We start from the raw sequence: 18,760 nt of genomic DNA, 5'->3' as shown, positions 1-18,760 counted from the left end.
GGAACTGCATTTAATTCAACTTCCTTGGTTAATAACTAATAGAACATGTAGGGTGACTAGGCAGTCCACTGTTCAAAGATTAGCTCTTGCATTCAGATCAGCATTAAGGTATTTTGACCATATGGCATTAGGCAGATAAACTGAGTTTAACATATGGTAACAAGTTTAAATTGGCATAACTTGCTAGTAATCTGTAGATAACGTTTTGTAATTATAACACTAATCGGAGACAACTAAATAATATATGACATAATGGCCCAGAATTTGCTGAAAAAATAACGGTGTGCGAATTATGCACACCTTTATTAATGTGCAAGTCAGCCAGCAACTTGTGGTGAGGAAAAGATACCCCATGAATCGTGAATCGCCACAAGTTGCTGGACAATTTGCATCGCTTTGCGATTAGCTTCACGAGAACAATCTCTCGCCCTTAACCTCCCTGTGATTTTCATGAAGTTGCTGCATTTGCACATTAATTGCCCATTAAACTCGCCACAGAAAGGTAAGTCTAGTAATTAACAAGGTAAGTACCCTTTTAATGATGTGATAATTGTTAATGACTGCCAATCAACCTTTCTTGTCCAGAAAGTGAACAATTAAAAGTGTGGGGTCTCATTCCTTCAGGTTGCTAATTGTTGTTGGAAATTTTAAAAATGTCAAACTTCAAATTTAATTTTTTTTTTCTTACTTTTCCTTTCTGTCTCTTTTTTCTCCCTCTTAATCCAATTTTTCTTTTCCTTTCTTTATTTCTCTTTCTGTACCCGATTTGACGTTGAATTCACCCACCTTATCAGTCCTTCCTCTGTTTATTTCTCAATCCTTTAATCTCATTGCATAAGGAGATACACTGTTCGTCCCGTTGTTCACCAAGGTCCTAGATGCCCCGTTGCCCTCACCACGTCATTATCAGCTCGCACTTCCAGCAACTTTGTGGGCAAAACATTTTTGAGCTGAAGGCTGCAGGAACAAGTCTATCAGGGCATGCCATGAGATGCCCCGCTCCAGCAAATTCTGGGCCATTAGCTGTTACAATAGCAAACACTATTGTAAGGCAAATATATGCAGTAAAATTATCTTAAGATTTACTTTAGATGGCCTTTATGAACAAGCGGTGTTAGATTTTCAACATATCACCTGGGTGTAAAACCGAGTCAATGGAAAGTAAAATTGTAAACAATTTTACAACACCAAGTTATAGTCCAGCAATTTTATTTTAAATTCACAAGCTTTCGGAGGCTACCTCCTTCCTCAGGTGAACGATGTGGAAATGAAATCCTCGAAATGAAATCGCATTTATAATTCACAGAACAATGCTTGGTGATTACAGACAGTTTTTTCAACTGCCCGTTGCCAAGGCAATCAGTGTGCAGACAGACAGGTGTTACCTACAAGGTCTCCGAATATACAAATCACCAAAAAAAACAACAAACAAAAAAAAAACAGAGATAGAGAGGTAGAAACATAGAAAAGACAGCAACTGACCCGTTATATTGAAAACAGATAACATTTGTTCGCTGGTGGGGTAACGTGTAGTGTGACATGAACCCAAGATCCCGGTTGAGGCCGTCCTCATGGGTGCGGAACTTGGCAATCAATTTCTGCTCGACGATTTTGCGTTGTCGTGTGTCTCGAAGGCCGCCTTGGAGTATGCTTACCCGAAGGTCGGTGGCTAAATGTCCTTGACTGCTGAAGTGTTCCCCGACTGGGAGGGAACCCTCCTGTCTGGCGATTGTTGCGCGGTGTCCGTTCATCCGTTGTCGCAGTGTCTGCATGGTCTCGCCAATGTACCATGCTCTGGGGCATCCTTTCCTGCAACGTATGAGGTAGACAACGTTGGCCGAGTCACAGGAGTATGAACCATGCACCTGGTGGGTGGTGTCCTCTCGTGTGATGCTGGTATCTGTGTCGATGATCTGGCATGTCTTGCAGAGGTTACCGCGGCAGGGTTGTGTGGTGTCGTGGATGCTGTTCTCTTGAAAGCTAGGTAATTTGCTGCGAACGATGGTCTGTTTGAGGTTGGGTGGCTGTTTAAAGGCGAGTAGTGGAGGTGTGGGGATGGCCATAGCGAGGTGTTCGTCGTCATTGATGACATGTTGAAAGCTGCGGAGAACATGGCGTAGTTTCTCCGCTCCGGGGAAGTACTGGACGACAAAGGGTACTCTGTTGGTTGCGTCCCGTGTTAGTCTCCTGAGGAGGTCTATGCGATTTTTTGCTGTGGCCCGTCGGAACTGTCGATCGATGAGTCGAGCGTCATATCCCGTTCTTACTAGAGCGTCTTTCAGCGTCTGTAGGTGTCCATCGCGTTCCTCCTCGTCTGAGCAGACCCTGTGTATTCGCAGGGCCTGTCCATAGGGGATGGCCTCTTTGACGTGGTTAGGGTGGAAGCTGGAAAAGTGGAGCATCGTGAGGTTGTCCGTGGGCTTGCGGTAGAGTGAGGTGCTGAGGTGCCCGTCTTTGATGGAGATTCGTGTGTCCAAGAAAGAAACTGATTCTGAGGAGTAGTCCATGGTGAGCTTGATGGTGGGATGGAACTTGTTGATGTTATCGTGTAGTCTCTTCAGTGATTCTTCGCCGTGGGTCCATAGAAAGAAAATGTCGTCGATGTATCTGGTGTATAGTGTTGGTTGGTGGTCTTGTGCAGTGAAGAAGTCCTGCTCGAACTTGTGCATGAAAATGTTGGCGTATTGGGGTGCGAATTTGGTCCCCATGGCTGTTCCGTGTGTTTGGGTAAAGAACTGGTTATTGAAGGTGAAGACATTGTGATCCAGGATGAAGCGGATGAGTTGTAGGATGGCGTCCGGAGATTGGCTGTTGTTGGTGTTGAGTATTGATGCTGTCGCAGCGATGCCGTCATCGTGGGGGATACTGGTGTAGAGTGCCGAGACGTCCATCGTGGTGAGAAGTGTTCCTGGTTCAACTGGTCCGTGGGTACTGAGTTTTTGTAGGAAGTCTGTAGTGTCGCGACAGAAGCTGGGGGTTCCCTGTACGATGGGTTTCAGGATGCCCTCGACGTATCCAGAGAGGTTCTCACACAGGGTTCCGTTGCCTGATACGATAGGACGTCCGGGTGTGTTGGCTTTGTGTATCTTTGGGAGGCAGTAGAAGTCTCCCACGCAGGGAGTACGTGGGATGAGAGTGCGTAGGATGCTTTGAAGGTCTGGATCGAAGGTCTTGATCAGTTTGTTGAGCTGGTGGGTGTGTTCTTTGGTCGGGTCTGTGGGTAACCGTCTGTAGTGTTCCTGGTTGTCCAGTTGTCGGTATGCTTCTTTGCAATAGTCCGTTCTGTTCTGTATGACTATGGCTCCTCCTTTGTCCGCTGGTTTGATGACGATGTTGCGGTTGGTCTTGAGAGCGTTGATGGCGTTGCGTTGTGCTCGGGTGACATTCTGGACTGTCTTCTGAGTGCGGCTGATGAATCTGGCATTGACGCATTTCCTGACAGCTTGAGCATACATGTCCAGCTGAGGGCAGCGACCCTCTGGAGGAGTCCAGTTTGACTCTTTCCTCTTCGGTTGCTGTACCGCGGATCCCTCTGTCTGCTGTTCCGCATCGTCGATTGTCTCATTGGGTTCGCTGCTGAAATTTTGTGGTTTGTGGTAGAATTCCCGGAGCCTCATTTTCCTGATGAATTCCTCTGTGTCTGCCGCGAGACTAGTGGGGTCCATTTTGGTAGTGGGGCAGAAATTGAGCCCTCGGCTGAGAACTTCGATTTCGTCTGGTTGAAGGGTGTGGTCGGAGGTGTAAAACGGGCTCCCGATCCGATGCTGTTAGTTTCCCGCTGGGTGAATTAGGTTAAAGTTACCCCCTATAGTGTGTTTAAAAGGAGATTTCCCATTGTATAACTTGAATTTTGCTGTTGTGGTTTACTGAATTGTACTAATTTGAGGGGACAGAATAGCATAAAAGAAACATGCTGGTGAACAGTTTCAATTCTTAGGCATTATCAAACTGAAAGCAAGTATTCGGCAGGGGGAACATTTGTCTCTGTGTTGGTAGGCCAACATGAGAGTAGTGTGTACTATTATGTATACATTTTATTTAAATATCTGTTAGGTGTTTTATCACTTTTATGGCAATTTTCAGTATCCACTAAGTAAATATGCAAGTTGCCTGTTAGACAGCAGTATCACAAATTGATGAGAAAGAATGCTGACAAAAGTTCTTATGAATTATTTTATTAAAACCAAAAAGGTATAATGTTGTTTCTGTTTTGAAATAGTGCTTCAATGCTAACAATACAAGTTAGGAGTCAAGATAAAATCAGTATAAAACAATTACATTTATATAAAAAAAAACTAGCAACACATGGCAAGGATTGCATAATATTTTCTGTCATTGCATTTCCATTAGTACCATGCAAACACAGCATGTTACGGATCAAACTTTAGCAACTTCTATGAAGGTTACTGAGATTTATAAAGGCAGTTTAAACAAATATTATAGGCTACTGACCAACAATCAGAGTTATGACCAGAGTTGTTCTGTATAAAAGCATCTGGCATAAGCATGGCAGTTTCTATTACATTATCTTTTGGAAGACCTACAAAAGATGACTTGTAAGAAAGTAAGGAGATTTTTATTAATGTGATTTCTCTACTGACATAGGAACCACAAATTGAAGTGTAACTGCAACTGGGGCAAAGCCAAATCTACTAAACTTTTGAGCTTTGTTAGAAAAGATCTGATACAATAGCTTTTGCAAACTGAAATTTTAAACATTTGTCAGAATCTGTCTACTTGCATCACTCCAAAAAAATGGCTGAGATATCAAATCTATACATGCAGTACAATGGCAAGACTAATCATTTTGTCTCCAGTATTTCAGCCTTGGTTCAGTTGTAGCACTCATGTCTCTGAGTCTGAAGGTTGTGCGTTCAAGCCCTAATCCATACGTTTATATGAGCACATAATCTAGGATGATACTACAGTGCAGTACTGAGGGGGTGTTGCACTATTGGAGGTACCGCCTTTCAGATGAGACAAAAGACTTCGGCCTGGTCTGCTCTCTCAGGTGGATGTAAAAGATCCCATTGCACTATTCAAAAGAAGAGCAGGAGAGTTCTCCTGGTGTCCTTGCCAACATTTATCCTTCAATCAACACCACTAAAAAACAGATTATCTGGACAATATAACTTTCATTTATACAGCACCTATAATGTTGAAAAACATCCAAATGCGATTCATAGAGATATAATCAAATAAAAATGGATGGCAAGCCAAAGGAGACATTAGGAGGGGCGATCAAAAGCTTCATAATAGAAATGGGTTTAAAGGAGGGTCTTAAAGGAAGAGAGGGTGTTCGATGGGCTTCGTGAGGGAATTCCAGATCATAAGACCCAGACGGCTGACAGCACAGCCATAAATGGTGGGGCAAAGTGAGGAGGGATGCACAAGAGGTCAGGAGGAACAGAGAGTTCTGGGGGGAGGGGAATATAGCGCTGGAGGAGGTTACAGAGATAGGGAGGGACAAGGCTATGAAGAGATTAATCACATTGCTGTTGGTGGAACCTTGCAGTGAGCAAATTGGCTACCGTGTTTGCCTACATACAACAGTGACTGAACTTTAAAAGTACTTTAGTTGGCTGCAGTGTGCTTTGGGATCTCCTAAGGATGTGAATGGCCCTATATAAATGCAAGTCCTTTCTTCTCTCCTTAATGTTTGACTGATAAATATATGAGAACGAAATTCAGTCCCAAGTGCTGGGTTCCATAGACACAAGATAAAGTGGCAACCAAATTATAGATCAGTAATTTCCTTGGGGCTGTTCCCGCTGCGCTGTCATAACTCTGCTGGAAGTGTGGCAGAAACCCTGTTTATGTGCTGTTAATTTCACAATCCTTCAATCTGATTGGTTAAGGAGATATACAGTTGCTTGCCCTGTTCACTCAAGTCCCAGGTGCCCTGTTTCCCTCACTGTGATGTTATCAGCTTGCACTTTCAGCAACTTGCCACAGCAAAAAAATTAAAAACCTAAACATGCAAGGGCAAGTCTACGTAATGGCAGATGCCGATAGCTTCACTCCTACAGAAAATTATGGCCCAATGGCCCGGAAATTGCACTGAGCGGCGAACCACTCATTAGTTACAAACTTACCCACAACCGACAAACTAATTGTGCAGGAACTTCCTCTAATGTCACCTCTCATACTCCTGCCACTGAAGAAGCACTTACAAGATGCGCATGGCAACAGTTAATAGCATCTACATTTCATCAGGGGACGCTCCCTATTGGAAAACCTAATGGCCCAGAAGTTGCACTGAGCAGCGAACGAACCTCACCCGCCGCTCGTTAGTTATAAACTCACCCATAAATTATTTGCCGGCTTCTGGGCGCCATCTTGCTTCAATGGTGAGCTGCAAAAAGTGCAGCGTTCTCTCCCGGGCTTCTGTCAGCTGTGAGAGCAGGGAAAGGATCGCTTTCTCCCCTCAACCAATCAGCTTGAAGCATCCTTGACAAGCCGCGCAGAGTCAGAACCAGGAAGTGAAAGTTACAACAGTGAATTCAATATAACATCAGTTAGAGAAAGCAAAATAAAGAGAAGGTAAGATTAAAAGACAGAGATAAAAGAGACAGAAAGAAAAAGTAAAAAAATAAAAAATATAAAAATGTTTTTAAAATGTTCAAAAACAATATCGGGAGGAATGCGACTCCACTTTTTTTAAAAGTTAATTTTCAGTGCCAGAGAGGTTGTTTGGCAGTCATTAAGACTTACCATGCCATTAAAAGTTAGTTTAGACCTAAAAAAAACCCAGCGTACGTTTTTTATGGAGAGATTAGTTTGTTTCCAGCTGGGGAGGAGAGCAAGTTCACCCTGGTCCATTGATTCCAGTTGGCGAGTTGTCCTTCCTGCACAGCTTTCAAATGAGTAGGGCAAATGGTAGAGCAATTTCCGAATTTCCACATTTAACTACGCATGTGCGCTCGCCGGAACTTGCTCGTCCATTTGCCTTGAAATAACAGTGAGCCCTGTTAGCATCGCCATTATTTTATGAGCAATTTCTGGGTATATTTAACTTTTTTCATTTTTATTTACAACTCTTACTCCTTTCTCATTTTACTAAATTATTTCCTCATATTTTAGATTTTTATTTTGAATGTATCATTTAACTACCAAGAGGAGTGTGTTTTTTAGAAATGCATCCAATTCATGGGGCTCGATTTTCCCAGGAAATTGCGGGTGTGTTGGAGGAAGGGGGGCTCCGAAAATCGGGGAAATCTCGTTCTGTTTGGAGCCCCGGCAATTAAAGCCGGGGGGATGATAGTTAAAGAGCCAAATGTGAGATACTTAAGGCACTTTACTTGTGACATATTACATAGTTAGAACTATTTTTAACTTACCTGGGCAGCTTTCCCACGACTTCTGATTCACGCCTGGTGAAACCAGGTGTGAAGGGCCGGATCAGGCAAAAAGCGAAATAAATTAAATAAAAAACCATTGCGCGAAGTTAAAACACAAATCAACCTACCTTTCCACCCTGCTCCAATATCCGATGTCTCCCTCTCCGATCTCCCCTTCTTCACCCCCCCCCATCTCTCCCTCTTCACCCCTGATGTCCCCCCGATCTCCTCCTCTTCACCCCTCCCGATGTCCCCCTCTCCCCTCCGATTTTGCCCTCTAGCCCCCCCCCCCGATCTTCCCCACTCCCCCCGATCTTCCGTTCCAGCGCCGGATGACGTCCCGCTCTCTCTTTCTCTCCCCAATCCCCCCTCCCCTCACCACCCACCCCCCCCCCCTCACCACCCACCCCCCCCCCCCCTCACCACCCACCCCCCCCCCCCCCCTCACCACCCACCCCCCCCCCAAAGCGTTGCAGCTCCTGACAGCAGCCAGCCTGTCAATGCGATTGCATCGGAAACGGTAAGGTTTGTTTATTCGGGTTTGCCACGCGCACCTTCACCCGCCCCGCCCACCGCTGCCAACCTTCCACCATTTCAAAATTGAGCCCATGGTGTTTGCTTCAATGATATTGCTCAGTAACTCCTTCCACCGCTTTTGGATGGAAAAGCTATCAGGTGATTTTCCTTCTTATTCCTAACGTCTTAATTTTAATCTAGAAGCATTTATTCTTGTTGAAATATCTTGTCCGTTTGGCAGGCCCTTAAAAATCCTTCAAGAACATCACTTAAAAACTGTACAGCCCGTAAGCAACTAAATATATTAAAATTGTATCTACATGTGTGTATATTAAGGTATCTTTACAAATTCGAGTTACGAAACAAGTGTCATTTTGCGGCTGCATCACCAGTCGGGTTAAACTCATCTTATGTCATCGGCTGGTGTCACTTTATCCTTCTAGATCTGGTCTAGAAAAGAGGAAAGAGTGGTTACTTCCTATTATTTTTAAGTTGCTCACTTTCATCACCGTTTCTTCCCCGATCGTTTTAAAACAAAGTTAAAAAGTTTGGAGCATTAAAAATCCGAACCTTCGCCTCGCTGTTTCTCTTTTAATTTAACCCATTAGGAGACACTGGATTGCCCCAATGTCATCAACCCAAACACACTCAACAAAGGTGCTCCCCTTTCGAGAGGGGTTTCTCCCTCGGTTCAATCTCTTTGAGGTGTGTGTGTGAGGAGTTGTAAACAATTTTACAACACCAAGTTATAGTCCAGCAATTTTATTTTAAATTCACAAGCTTTCGGAGGCTTCCTCCTTCCTCAGGTGAACGATAAAATTTCATTTTCACATCGTTCACCTGAGGAAGGAGGAAGCCTCCGAAAGCTTGTGAATTTAAAATAAAATTGCTGGACTATAACTTGGTGTTGTAAAATTGTTTACAATGGTCAACCCCAGTCCATCACCGGCACCTCCACATCATGTGTGGAGGAGAGCAGCGTTTCGAAAGTTGCGTTTGGTCTGAGCGGATTGGGGTTTGGTTCAGTGGAGACACTGTAGTCTACCCGGGGCAGACTCCATCTTCCAACCGCTGCTGAGCATCGACAGGCCGGAGAGAGAGAGAGAGAGAGCCGGGCCCCGCCGCCCAGCACGGAGAGAGAGAGAGAGCCGGGCCCCGCCGCCCAGCACGGAGAGAGAGAGAGAGCCGGGCCCCGCCGCCCAGCACGGAGAGAGAGAGAGAGCCGGGCCCCGCCGCCCAGCACGGAGAGAGAGAGAGAGAGAGCCGGGCCCCGCCGCCCAGCACGGAGAGAGAGAGAGAGAGAGGAGAGAGAGAGAGAGCCGGGCCCCGCCGCCCAGCACGGAGAGAGAGAGAGAGAGAGGAGAGAGAGAGAGAGCCGGGCCCCGCCGCCCAGCACGGAGAGAGAGAGAGAGCCGGGCCCCGCCGCCCAGCACGGAGAGAGAGAGAGAGCCGGGCCCCGCCGCCCAGCACGGAGAGAGAGAGAGACGGACCGGACCCCGGACCTCGCTCATCCCCACGGAGAAAGCAGCGGCTCCGGGCGGCGATCACACCGACAGACGGGAGCGGCGTTTCCCCCCCACACCCCAGTCCCCGTCTGAGTCTTTGGTCTCCGGGAGACTTGGGACTTCACAGCCGGTCCTGGTAAGATTCACTCCGACCACCGACGAGCAACTTTACCCGACGCCACCGCCGCTCCTCTGTCCCCCTCCCCATTTCTAATTGAAATCTGCCAGCCTGAAGGAGAAACTTCCAGCCAGTGTCCAACTGGGGCAGAATAACATTCACAGCTCCCCACCCTCCCTCCCCGGGCCCTGCGGCTGCCCGCTGCCCGCGTGTGAATTGGCATCAGTCAGAGAAGTGCCAATCCAAACAATAGATGCCCACAAACACACACAACATGTGTAGGATCAAAACATTAAAAGGTGGTGTTTGTAAACATGCGATTTTTTAAAAAAGCAATTACCATTAATAGTGTATCTTTTTTAAAAAAAACATTGTGTGTAATTATAGAATATTATGGTTCTCCATATATTGTGTACTGTTTTCTACGCAGGAGAGTTTCACAAATGGTCTGTTGTAAGTGGCTTGTAGATGATCCAGAGAGTTTGCAGTCCTACTTGCTGTTTTTGTTCAGGATTGGTGCCAAGGCTGCATGGATTGCATAGTTCTGCCTCTCTCCTGAATCACTCGGCTTTCTTTATTTGAGTGGGTTGTGATACATGTTTCACTATGCAGTGAATTTTACAATACATTTAATTACCAGGACCCACAGTGTAGGAAACCACATAGATTGAAAAGATTAGATTAATAAAGAAATAGTGGTTGGGTAATGACAAATGTGGTTTTAAATACCTGTACATTGTAGGCGGAAGAGAAGTAAAGCAGAGGTGAAAAGTTTCACTGTGTTGAGATCCTGGTGAGAAAAATACCATAAATATACACAAAATAATACTGCATTTCTTGAGTACCTTATTATGTTGAACATTTTAGTAACACTTAGTTTCAGGTTGTGGAAGACTTCTGATTCATCTAGCCCAATTATCCACAGTATAGTTTTTTTTAATGAGGAGCAAAGGGATTTGGGTGTCCAGGTATACAAATTACTAAAAGCTAGTGCAAAAGTACAATAAGTAATCAAAAAGGCTAATGGAATGTTGCCTTTTATCTCAAGGGAGTTGGAATATAAAAGTGAGGAAGCAATGCTTCAGTTGTATAGAGCCCTGGTCAGACCCCATCTGAAGTACTGCATTCAGTTTTGGGTACCAAACCTCAGGAAAGATATATTGGCCTTGGAGGGGGTATGGTGCAGATTTACCAAAATGATACCAGGACTTAAATGGTTAAATTATGAGGACAAGTTGCATGAAACTGGCTTGTATTTGCTTGAGTTTAGAAAGTTGAGGGGTGATCTCATCAAGATGTTTAAAATGATGAAGTGATTCAATAGGGTAGATACAGAGAAACTATTTCCAGAACAAGGGGGTGCAATCTTAAAATTAGAGCTAGGCCATTTAGGAGTGAAATTGGGAGGCACTTTTTCAAACAAACGGTAGTGGAAATCTGGAACTCGCTCCCGCAAAAAGCTGTGGGATGCTGGGTCAGTGTAAATTTTCAAGACAGAGCGACAGATTTTTTATTAGGTAAGGGTATCAAGAGCAGATAAATGGAGTTGAGGTACAGATTGGCCATGATTTAATTGACTGGCTCGGGGGTCTAAATAGCCTTACTGTTACTATATTCTTATTCCTTTGTGCATTTCTTATAACCCTATATCCCATTTATTGACAAGAATCTGTCTCGTTCCTTCTTGAAACCCATTAAGGATTCTTGTTGCACCACCTATGCCAATAATCTGTTCAAATGTAAGGAGTCGCACAACACCAGGTTATAGTCCAATAGCTTTATTTGAAACCACAAGCTTTTGGAGCTTTGCTCCTTCGTCAGGTGAAGTGAGGAGGATTTGCATAAAGGCACAGCATATATAGTCAGAGAACAATGCCTGGTGATTACAGATAATCTTTCTAACTGCCCTTCATCACACCTCGGCAGACAGATAATCACAACAATCAAAGGAGTGTTCAAACAGGTTAGTCAGGGAAACCTTACATCCAACAATAATCTGTTCCACATACTTGCAAAAAAAATTCCACCTACATTTCTTGTTTTGTTGCCCTTAATTTGTAAATATGACTCCTTGTGTTTAAAATCTGTAAATAGCAGAAAGCTTACTTGGATCCGATTTGTCCAAACATTTCATAATTTTAAACACTTTTATCAAATTCCCTCTCAGTCTTTTCAAGAAAGAAAAGATCCAGGGTAGTCAATCTTTCCTCATACATCATTCCCTTGCAGTGATATTTGTTATTTAGGCAGTACAGCAGTCATTCTACACCAGCAATGTATCAAAAACGAGCAATGAGATGAATAACCAGTTAATCCATTTTTTTTGATAATGTTAATTGAGAGGATTGTTGGCTGGGCACCAGGAACTCCTTGAATACTGCTGGGGGATCTTTAATCATCTGAACCAACAGAACATGCAAGAACAAGAAATTAGTGAACACTCTCTTTTTATTCATTCATGGGATGTGGGTGTCACTGGAAGGCCAGCATTTATTGCCCATTCCTAATTGCCCTTGAGAAGGTGGTGGTGAGCCGCCTTCTTGAACCGCTGCAGTCTGTGTGGTGAAGGTACTCCCATGAACCAGGAACAGAAACAACTTATTTTATGAAACAAGATGGTTCTTCAGCCAGTAACATGGGTTCTGATCAGAGTAGAAGCAAACTTCAAGAATGTTAACAGAAGAAATATTGGTGATGAAATTCCTCTAATGAGATTGCATTCTCAGAAATCATTTATTTCAAAGCTATGCCCTTCTAGATCATTGTCTTTCAATTTCTGGAGACTAAGTTTCAACTTGGGAGTGTACAGCTCTCTTCAGTGGCAGTTGATCATTTTTGTTGGCTATTTTGTTACCTATTTTGAGATAAGTGTCAAAGAGGAATCTGGACCTGAAGTCTCCTGATTTGGGATAGTTCAGGCTAATTAGCTGAATATTCCAAATTAGACTCAATTTGACATGGGATTCAGATGTGCAGTTTCTTCAGAGGGAGAAATAACATTTTTTTTAAAATACAGATGTCTCTTCGTGTAATGGAAGGATCCAGTTTCCTTGCAACTTGTATTCCATTCCCTAGTAATCAAATGGCAAGTTTTCATTTGGATTATGTAATGGTATATGGCGAGGAGATAATCTGTTAATTTCCGAATGGTGTTTGACTGATTCTTTGACAGTCTAACCTTAATGGTGAGTCTGTTTCTTATGGTACTATGGGGGAGGGGGGAATGAATGTATCCGTATTTCCTGGTGGTGTACAGAAGCTCACACATCTGCCTCCAATTATAAGAGTTGCAGTATAGCTTTTTGTTTGAACAACAGGGTCTCTGAGAATGGTTTGTGATGGTAGTGATTAAATCATTTATTTCTCATTTTTCTCAATTACTCCTCATTTTTCTAATTTAACGCTGCTCCAGATCATTTGGCCATATCAACAACAACTTGTATTTATATAGCACCTTTAATGCAGAAAAATGTCCCAAGGTGTTGCACAGAAGTATAATCAGACAAAAATCAGAGTTGAAGGAGGCGATATTAGGAGGGGTGACTAAAAGCTTGGTCAGAGAGGTTGGCTTTAAGGAGGAGAGGGAGGTGGATAGGTGTAGAGAGGGAATTCCAAGGCTTGGGGCCTAGACGGCTGAAAGCACGGATGCCAATGGTGGAGTAAAGGGATTTTGTGATGCACAGAGTTGGAGGAAAGCAGAGTTCTCAGAGGGTTGTAGGGCTCAAGAAGGTTACAGAGATAGGGAGCGGCGAGGCCATGAAGGGATTTGAACATGAGGTAAGAGTTTTAAATTTGAGGTGTTGGGGGACCAGGAGCCAACTTAGGTAAGTGAGCACAGGGGTAATGGGTGAGTGGGACTTGGTACGGGATAGGATACGGGCAGCAGAGTTTTGGATGAGCTGAAGTTTACGGAGGGTGGAGGATGGGAGGCAAAGAGGTTGAACCAGACTGTTCGCAAGAGACTGTGACTGGCATGGGGGATGGAACTGATGGCAAGGGTACGGAGTTTGTGGCAGATGCGAAAGGCAATGGCTTCAATCTTCCCAATGTTTAACTGGAGGATAGTTTTTGATTAGTGCTGCTCATAAAGCTTTTGTTCAACCCAACATCAACTTGGCTTAGTGGTAGCACTCTCATCTCTGAGAAGGTGATGGGCTCAAGTCCCACTTGAGCACATAATTGAGGCTGGCACTTCAGTGCAGTAATAATGGAATGCTGCATTGTTTTTCAGATGAGACATTAAATCAAGGCCCTGTCTGCCTGTTGAGACCTCTTGGCCCTTTTTCAAAGAAGATTAGGGAGTTCTGCTGTCTTGGCCAACATCACCAAATCAGATTACCCGCTCGTCCATCATGCTGTTTGTGGGACCTTGCTGTGTGCAAATTGGCTGCCACATTTGCCTATGAAACAACACTTCAAAGGATAATTCACTGACTGCAAAAGTGCTTGGGGATGGCACTGTATAAGTTCTAGTCTTTCTCGCTGTAAATGAAAGGAGGAGAACTCATAAATGGGAAGTGTACAATAAGTTCTAACTTCCTTGAGTGAATGTGAAACCCCTTGTACACTATACAAATCATTGCATTGGCTCAGAACATTTAGATTCAGAGATACAGGGGAAATGATCTCTAATGGTCTAGAGGATATTATTTTGAGGTGTTTGGATGGGTGCATTTTTTTTCAATCAGTTTCCATCTTTTCTCAGTAAGGAGATGCTCCTTTTTTCATTTAAAATGCAGTTTACATTTCAGCAACTTTGCATTTTTTATTTGTTGCAGATAATACAAGAGTGAATTTGACATTGAAAATATGGAAGTGAAACCTAAAGGTAAGTTGAATAAGAAGTGTTTGATACATCCAGGCAAGGATTTACATTGTTTTTGGTAAAATTTTAAACTTTTTTGATTTTTTTCCAGATTATACATTCCCAAAAGAAAGCAATTCAGTGTTTCACTTAACACGTGAACACCTTGAATTGCTGGTGATTTGGTCCCATTGTCATGGTAACCAGTGTACATTTACCCCAACTTGGAGAGAGATTGTTGAAGAACACCAAAATGGAGTCCTGGCCATTTTATGGGAGTGCGAAGCTGGTCACTCCTACCATTGGTGGACTGGGGGTGTGTGTCAACTGCCATGTGAGCAGGATAAACCCAGAGGCCAGCTGCCTTCGAAATCTAAGCAATTGGAAGATGTGTTAGCATCAGCTGTACAAATAAAAAAAACACATAGAATTAAGACTACTGATGGTGATTTATTCAAAGAAACTGATTCATTTGATGGCTCGTGTAAGACCTTTCTACCTGCTGACATTAAAGCAGTCCGAAATGGAGCATCAGTTTCACAAATTCCTTCTACCCACCATTCATGGAGGGAAACGATGTTTGGTGGTGACAGAGGGAAATTGGGTGTCAGTGGCACAATGGGTGAATCACAAGCTAGTAAGAAACCAGATACTGTGTACATAAAAACTGAAAAAGAAGAAACCTCAGATTTCAATAACCCATGTGAAATCAAAGATGAAAATAGAAGTCAAAATCGAGAGCTGAAGAAATATCATTTGGGTAATAGTTCCTTGGTAGCAGAACAATCAACAGGACACAATATACCTTCAACTGATGCTTGCAATGTATCGAATGGCTACAGAAAAAGATCATCATCAGTTACCGATGATCGAAGCTCTGGTTCATCACTTATGCCTCACTGTAATAATGGCAAAGTTCACATTGCAGAACTACACCACTCCCCCCACGCTGTGTCCAGAGGATCTTGCTTAACTGGAAGCTTGGTGGAGAGCACCATGAAACCATCTGATGTTTCAGGACAGTACTACATTGGGTCAACCAAGTTGGCAAATCACGACCGGAGTGGAGCAAATCTGGGGCCACTTTTAGATTCTGAATATATCCGTCCCATAACCCATAATCGTATAAATTCTGATATCGACAATCCTGAATTGCAGTGCGACCCTCCTGTGCCATGTGGGCAGGAGGGAGTTCTGGGTAAGTACATTCTTTTGTAATTTTTGCTATTGAATCACAAAGTGTTCCAAGAGTAATTCTGTGTTCAGTCATTTTGTGTTTTTACTGTTAATTAAACTACTGTTTTAGTGACTGTACAAGGAAATAATATTTTGTGCCCTTTCCTTAATTTTAAACAAATCAAAGTTATCATCTGCTTTTGCTTGGTAATTTCATCATAGTTTAAATTTTAACCAAAAATGTATAATGTGGTATGTTCATAGACCATGTGCTGTTTTTGTGCGAATATTCATCCACACTTGATTGTTCTACCCACATACATTTTACAAAAACCTAAACCAAAACTTCAATTTTGAGATGACCTAACTAGCTAGGGAATCAGTTTCATTAATTACTCCACTAACTGTTGATGTCTCTGGTATTAGAGAATTAGCGTTGACTTTTTACTACTTTATTTTTTAAAGAAGGAATAAAAGGTTTATTTGCCATGTTCCAGTTAAAAGGAATTTTTTCTTTCTTTAAGAAGTGTGTGGAACATTCTGTATTTTCCCAATCCTGCAATGATTTAGCACAGTGTTGAATACATTTTTGAGCCAATCACAAGCAACATCTGGGAAACTCATGCTACAGATGGGATCAGATTTTTTAAATAGTCACAGTTGCAATACCCATTCTCTGCTGATGAAACATGGGCCTGGCGAGGGTGCAGGATTCCACTTTTTTGCTTTGTGTTGAAAAATAATTGGGGGGAGAAAAATTCAAATGCTAAGATTTACCCCCCCCCCCCCTTTAAGGAATGTAATACAGCGCCTGTCATTAATAGCTGGGTCACTACTTTGAATTAAGGTCTCTTCTAAAAACAAACGTGCATCAGAGAAGAATATCCAACTGAGATCAAGTGGATTCAATTCCCAACTGATTTACATACATTTTGATCATTAAGGTTCTTGTCTGCATTGGTTGTGCCGTCTGCATCGGGGATGTATGACACTTTGTTGTGTGGCTGCTTCAGACTGAATTAGGATCAAACCTTTGTATGACCCTGATTCAGATTTTTTCCGAAATCAATTGGGTGTGAATGCTGCAGAGCATGTGATCAATTTTTTATTTGGAATTCAAAATGCTGGTTCAGATTTGAATCGATGCAGCTATCTGCCTGTTGCTCAGGACCATCATAATATAGGAGCTGTGCCATTTTACATCAATAAAGGAAGGTTATGGTCTTATGACAAAAATTTAAAGGGAAATCGCAGGTTGTTTTTAAATTAAACCTATGTGAAGTGCTGAAGTCTACAGTACAGGACAGCATCACAGTTGAAAATAGTACGAGAGAAGACCAGATAAATTGAGGAGTAATGGTTAGGTAGTGCCAAGCTTAGATTTTAGCCCTAACAGAATGCCTTATTTTTGTATTGCCAGAGTTCTTGCACACTATTTTGAAAGCTGATGTAGTGGATGAGGTCTTCTCTAATGTTCGTTTAGCAAATGAAACTGATATCGAAGTCTTGACGGAGAATCTTAGTGGAAAAGAAGTTGTGCTACTGGATTCCGGAATCCAGGCAAATGCAAGGTTGTACTTCAGTGCTGGTGGATGGGCAGCAGTCTCGGCAACACTTGAGGTATTGGGAGGTGAGTGATCCTTCATGATGAATATGGTTCTTGGCTGTCCCCTCTTTCTCATTAGCAGTGCAATGTTTCTCTTGCTTACAAATTGCAGACTGAAAAAAACCTGCATGGAATGCATTTGACTCGTAAACTGCATGGCAAATGCCATAACTTTAAAGAGTCTTTCATAAATCACTTCTATTATAGGGACTTAAGGGGCAAATGTTAGTCATATTTCAGCTGTGCTACAGTCTGGAAAAAGAGAGAAATGCTGTTGAGGTAGGATAGTAGAGAGAGGGCTAGAGCCCCTCTTAGGAGACCTGGTTGATGGGTTGGCATCAGAGACAGAGACACAACCTGTTTGGTTTCTCTGGTTTCTTTTTTGTTTGACACAATCACTATTCTTAAGAGTCTCCTTGCTAAAGTACTTAGAAATCACGTAAGTAGAGTTTCCATTTGCCTGATATGGAGTGATCACACATTCTCTGTAGGAACAAACCCACTTACCTAAGCCCAGAGAATCTAGGTACAGGTTGGCAAGAAACAAGTCTGAGGGGAGTCCAGTAGTGAATAGAGGTACTGCTGGAGTTTAACTGGCTAATAGTCTACAGTTTACCAGAACAGAGCATTGGTAAACTTTGCAATGCTTGTCCAGGTTGGACTATTGGGACATTGACTTACAAAGGTTATTTGGACAGAGAAGGAAGAATCCCAGGTCCCAGTGATTAATCTATCATCCAGATCATCAGACTGACTAGGCCACTATCAGCCCTGAAATTCTTTGGATCTGTCTGGCTCTGATATTGGATTACTAAGCCTGCTAGAAAGAATTGACTCCATTCCAATCTCCCATCGCCAAGTATACATTCTTGGAGAAACTTGATTCTAAAGACATCCACCATCCTCTTTGGAGAGGGGAAACTAAAGAAAGAAGGTCGCCTTCTGAGTTGTCAAAGAGAAAAGTTGAGAATACTTGGTGTGGTTGGAGAGAGAAAATCTGTAGAGGGAGAGAGATCTTATTGAAAAGTAGGGGAAAATGACCTTTTTCAGGTCAAGGAGGTTAAATGAGATATCTGTTGAAAGGGGAGAAGTCAGAGGGGGAAGAGACCTGATTGTTGCTGAAATAGCACTCTGAATTCAGTACGTCATTGCAGTTAAAAAGGTTAAGATAGTGGACATTCGTTGAAGCAATTGTTACATTAATAGTTGAATATTCCACAATTTCCCAGTGCATATCCTCTATATCTCAGTCATATTACAAAAAATACTTTGAGAATTTTTACAGTTCCTAACTTCAAAACTACAGGGCTGATTTTCTGAATGTATTCTCCCAGTGTGGGGCCTCAATCAACCAGAGCACTTTTCAGGAGATTGTGAACATGAACTCTGCTAAGCACTCCAGGTGAGTGAGGCTGTGACAGGAGTGCACATTTGAAAATTCAACCTTTCTATATTAAATGTATTTTAAAAGAATTGTATGTTTATTAAACAGTACTGTTGCTACAAGTTGTTAGAAGTTCATATGATCTCTCCATCGAAGTATCTTCTAATGCCAACCACAAACTAAAACTATTTCACTAACCACTAATATCCTTTCTGTAACCTGGTAAAACTTTGTAAAAAAAAAATGCATTTGAAACCTTTATAAAAACAAGGGAAACTTTTTTTTCCAAGTTAAAATTAAGTTTGCAAAAA

General features: G+C 42.7%; 1 protein-coding gene across 2 annotated transcripts in view; it reads left to right on the top strand.

Annotated features, from left to right (window-relative positions):
• The first annotated feature begins 8,878 nt into the window (after positions 1–8,878).
• LOC137325328 (uncharacterized) overlaps positions 8,879–18,760 on the top strand; it is a 34,080-nt gene continuing 24,198 nt past the window's right edge. Inside the window, exons 1-4 of one of the 2 annotated variants that reach the window (XR_010963866.1) lie at positions 8,879–9,497; positions 14,258–14,307; positions 14,396–15,481; positions 16,880–17,089. Coding sequence is in view for 1 of the 2 variants with exons in the window: in XM_067990290.1 (XP_067846391.1) it covers positions 14,289–14,307; positions 14,396–15,481; positions 16,880–17,089 (1,315 nt within the window). In the remaining variant the exon portion in view is untranslated. The remainder of the gene's footprint in view (positions 9,498–14,257; positions 14,308–14,395; positions 15,482–16,879; positions 17,090–18,760) is intronic. The other variant, XM_067990290.1, reaches the window with a different exon arrangement.

This window comes from Heptranchias perlo, chromosome 9 (genome assembly GCF_035084215.1).
Source record: "Heptranchias perlo isolate sHepPer1 chromosome 9, sHepPer1.hap1, whole genome shotgun sequence".
In the NCBI taxonomy this organism is placed as follows: domain Eukaryota; kingdom Metazoa; phylum Chordata; class Chondrichthyes; order Hexanchiformes; family Hexanchidae; genus Heptranchias; species Heptranchias perlo.
Note: the sequence above shows the minus strand (reverse complement) of the source record. Positions and strands in the feature narration are given on the sequence as shown.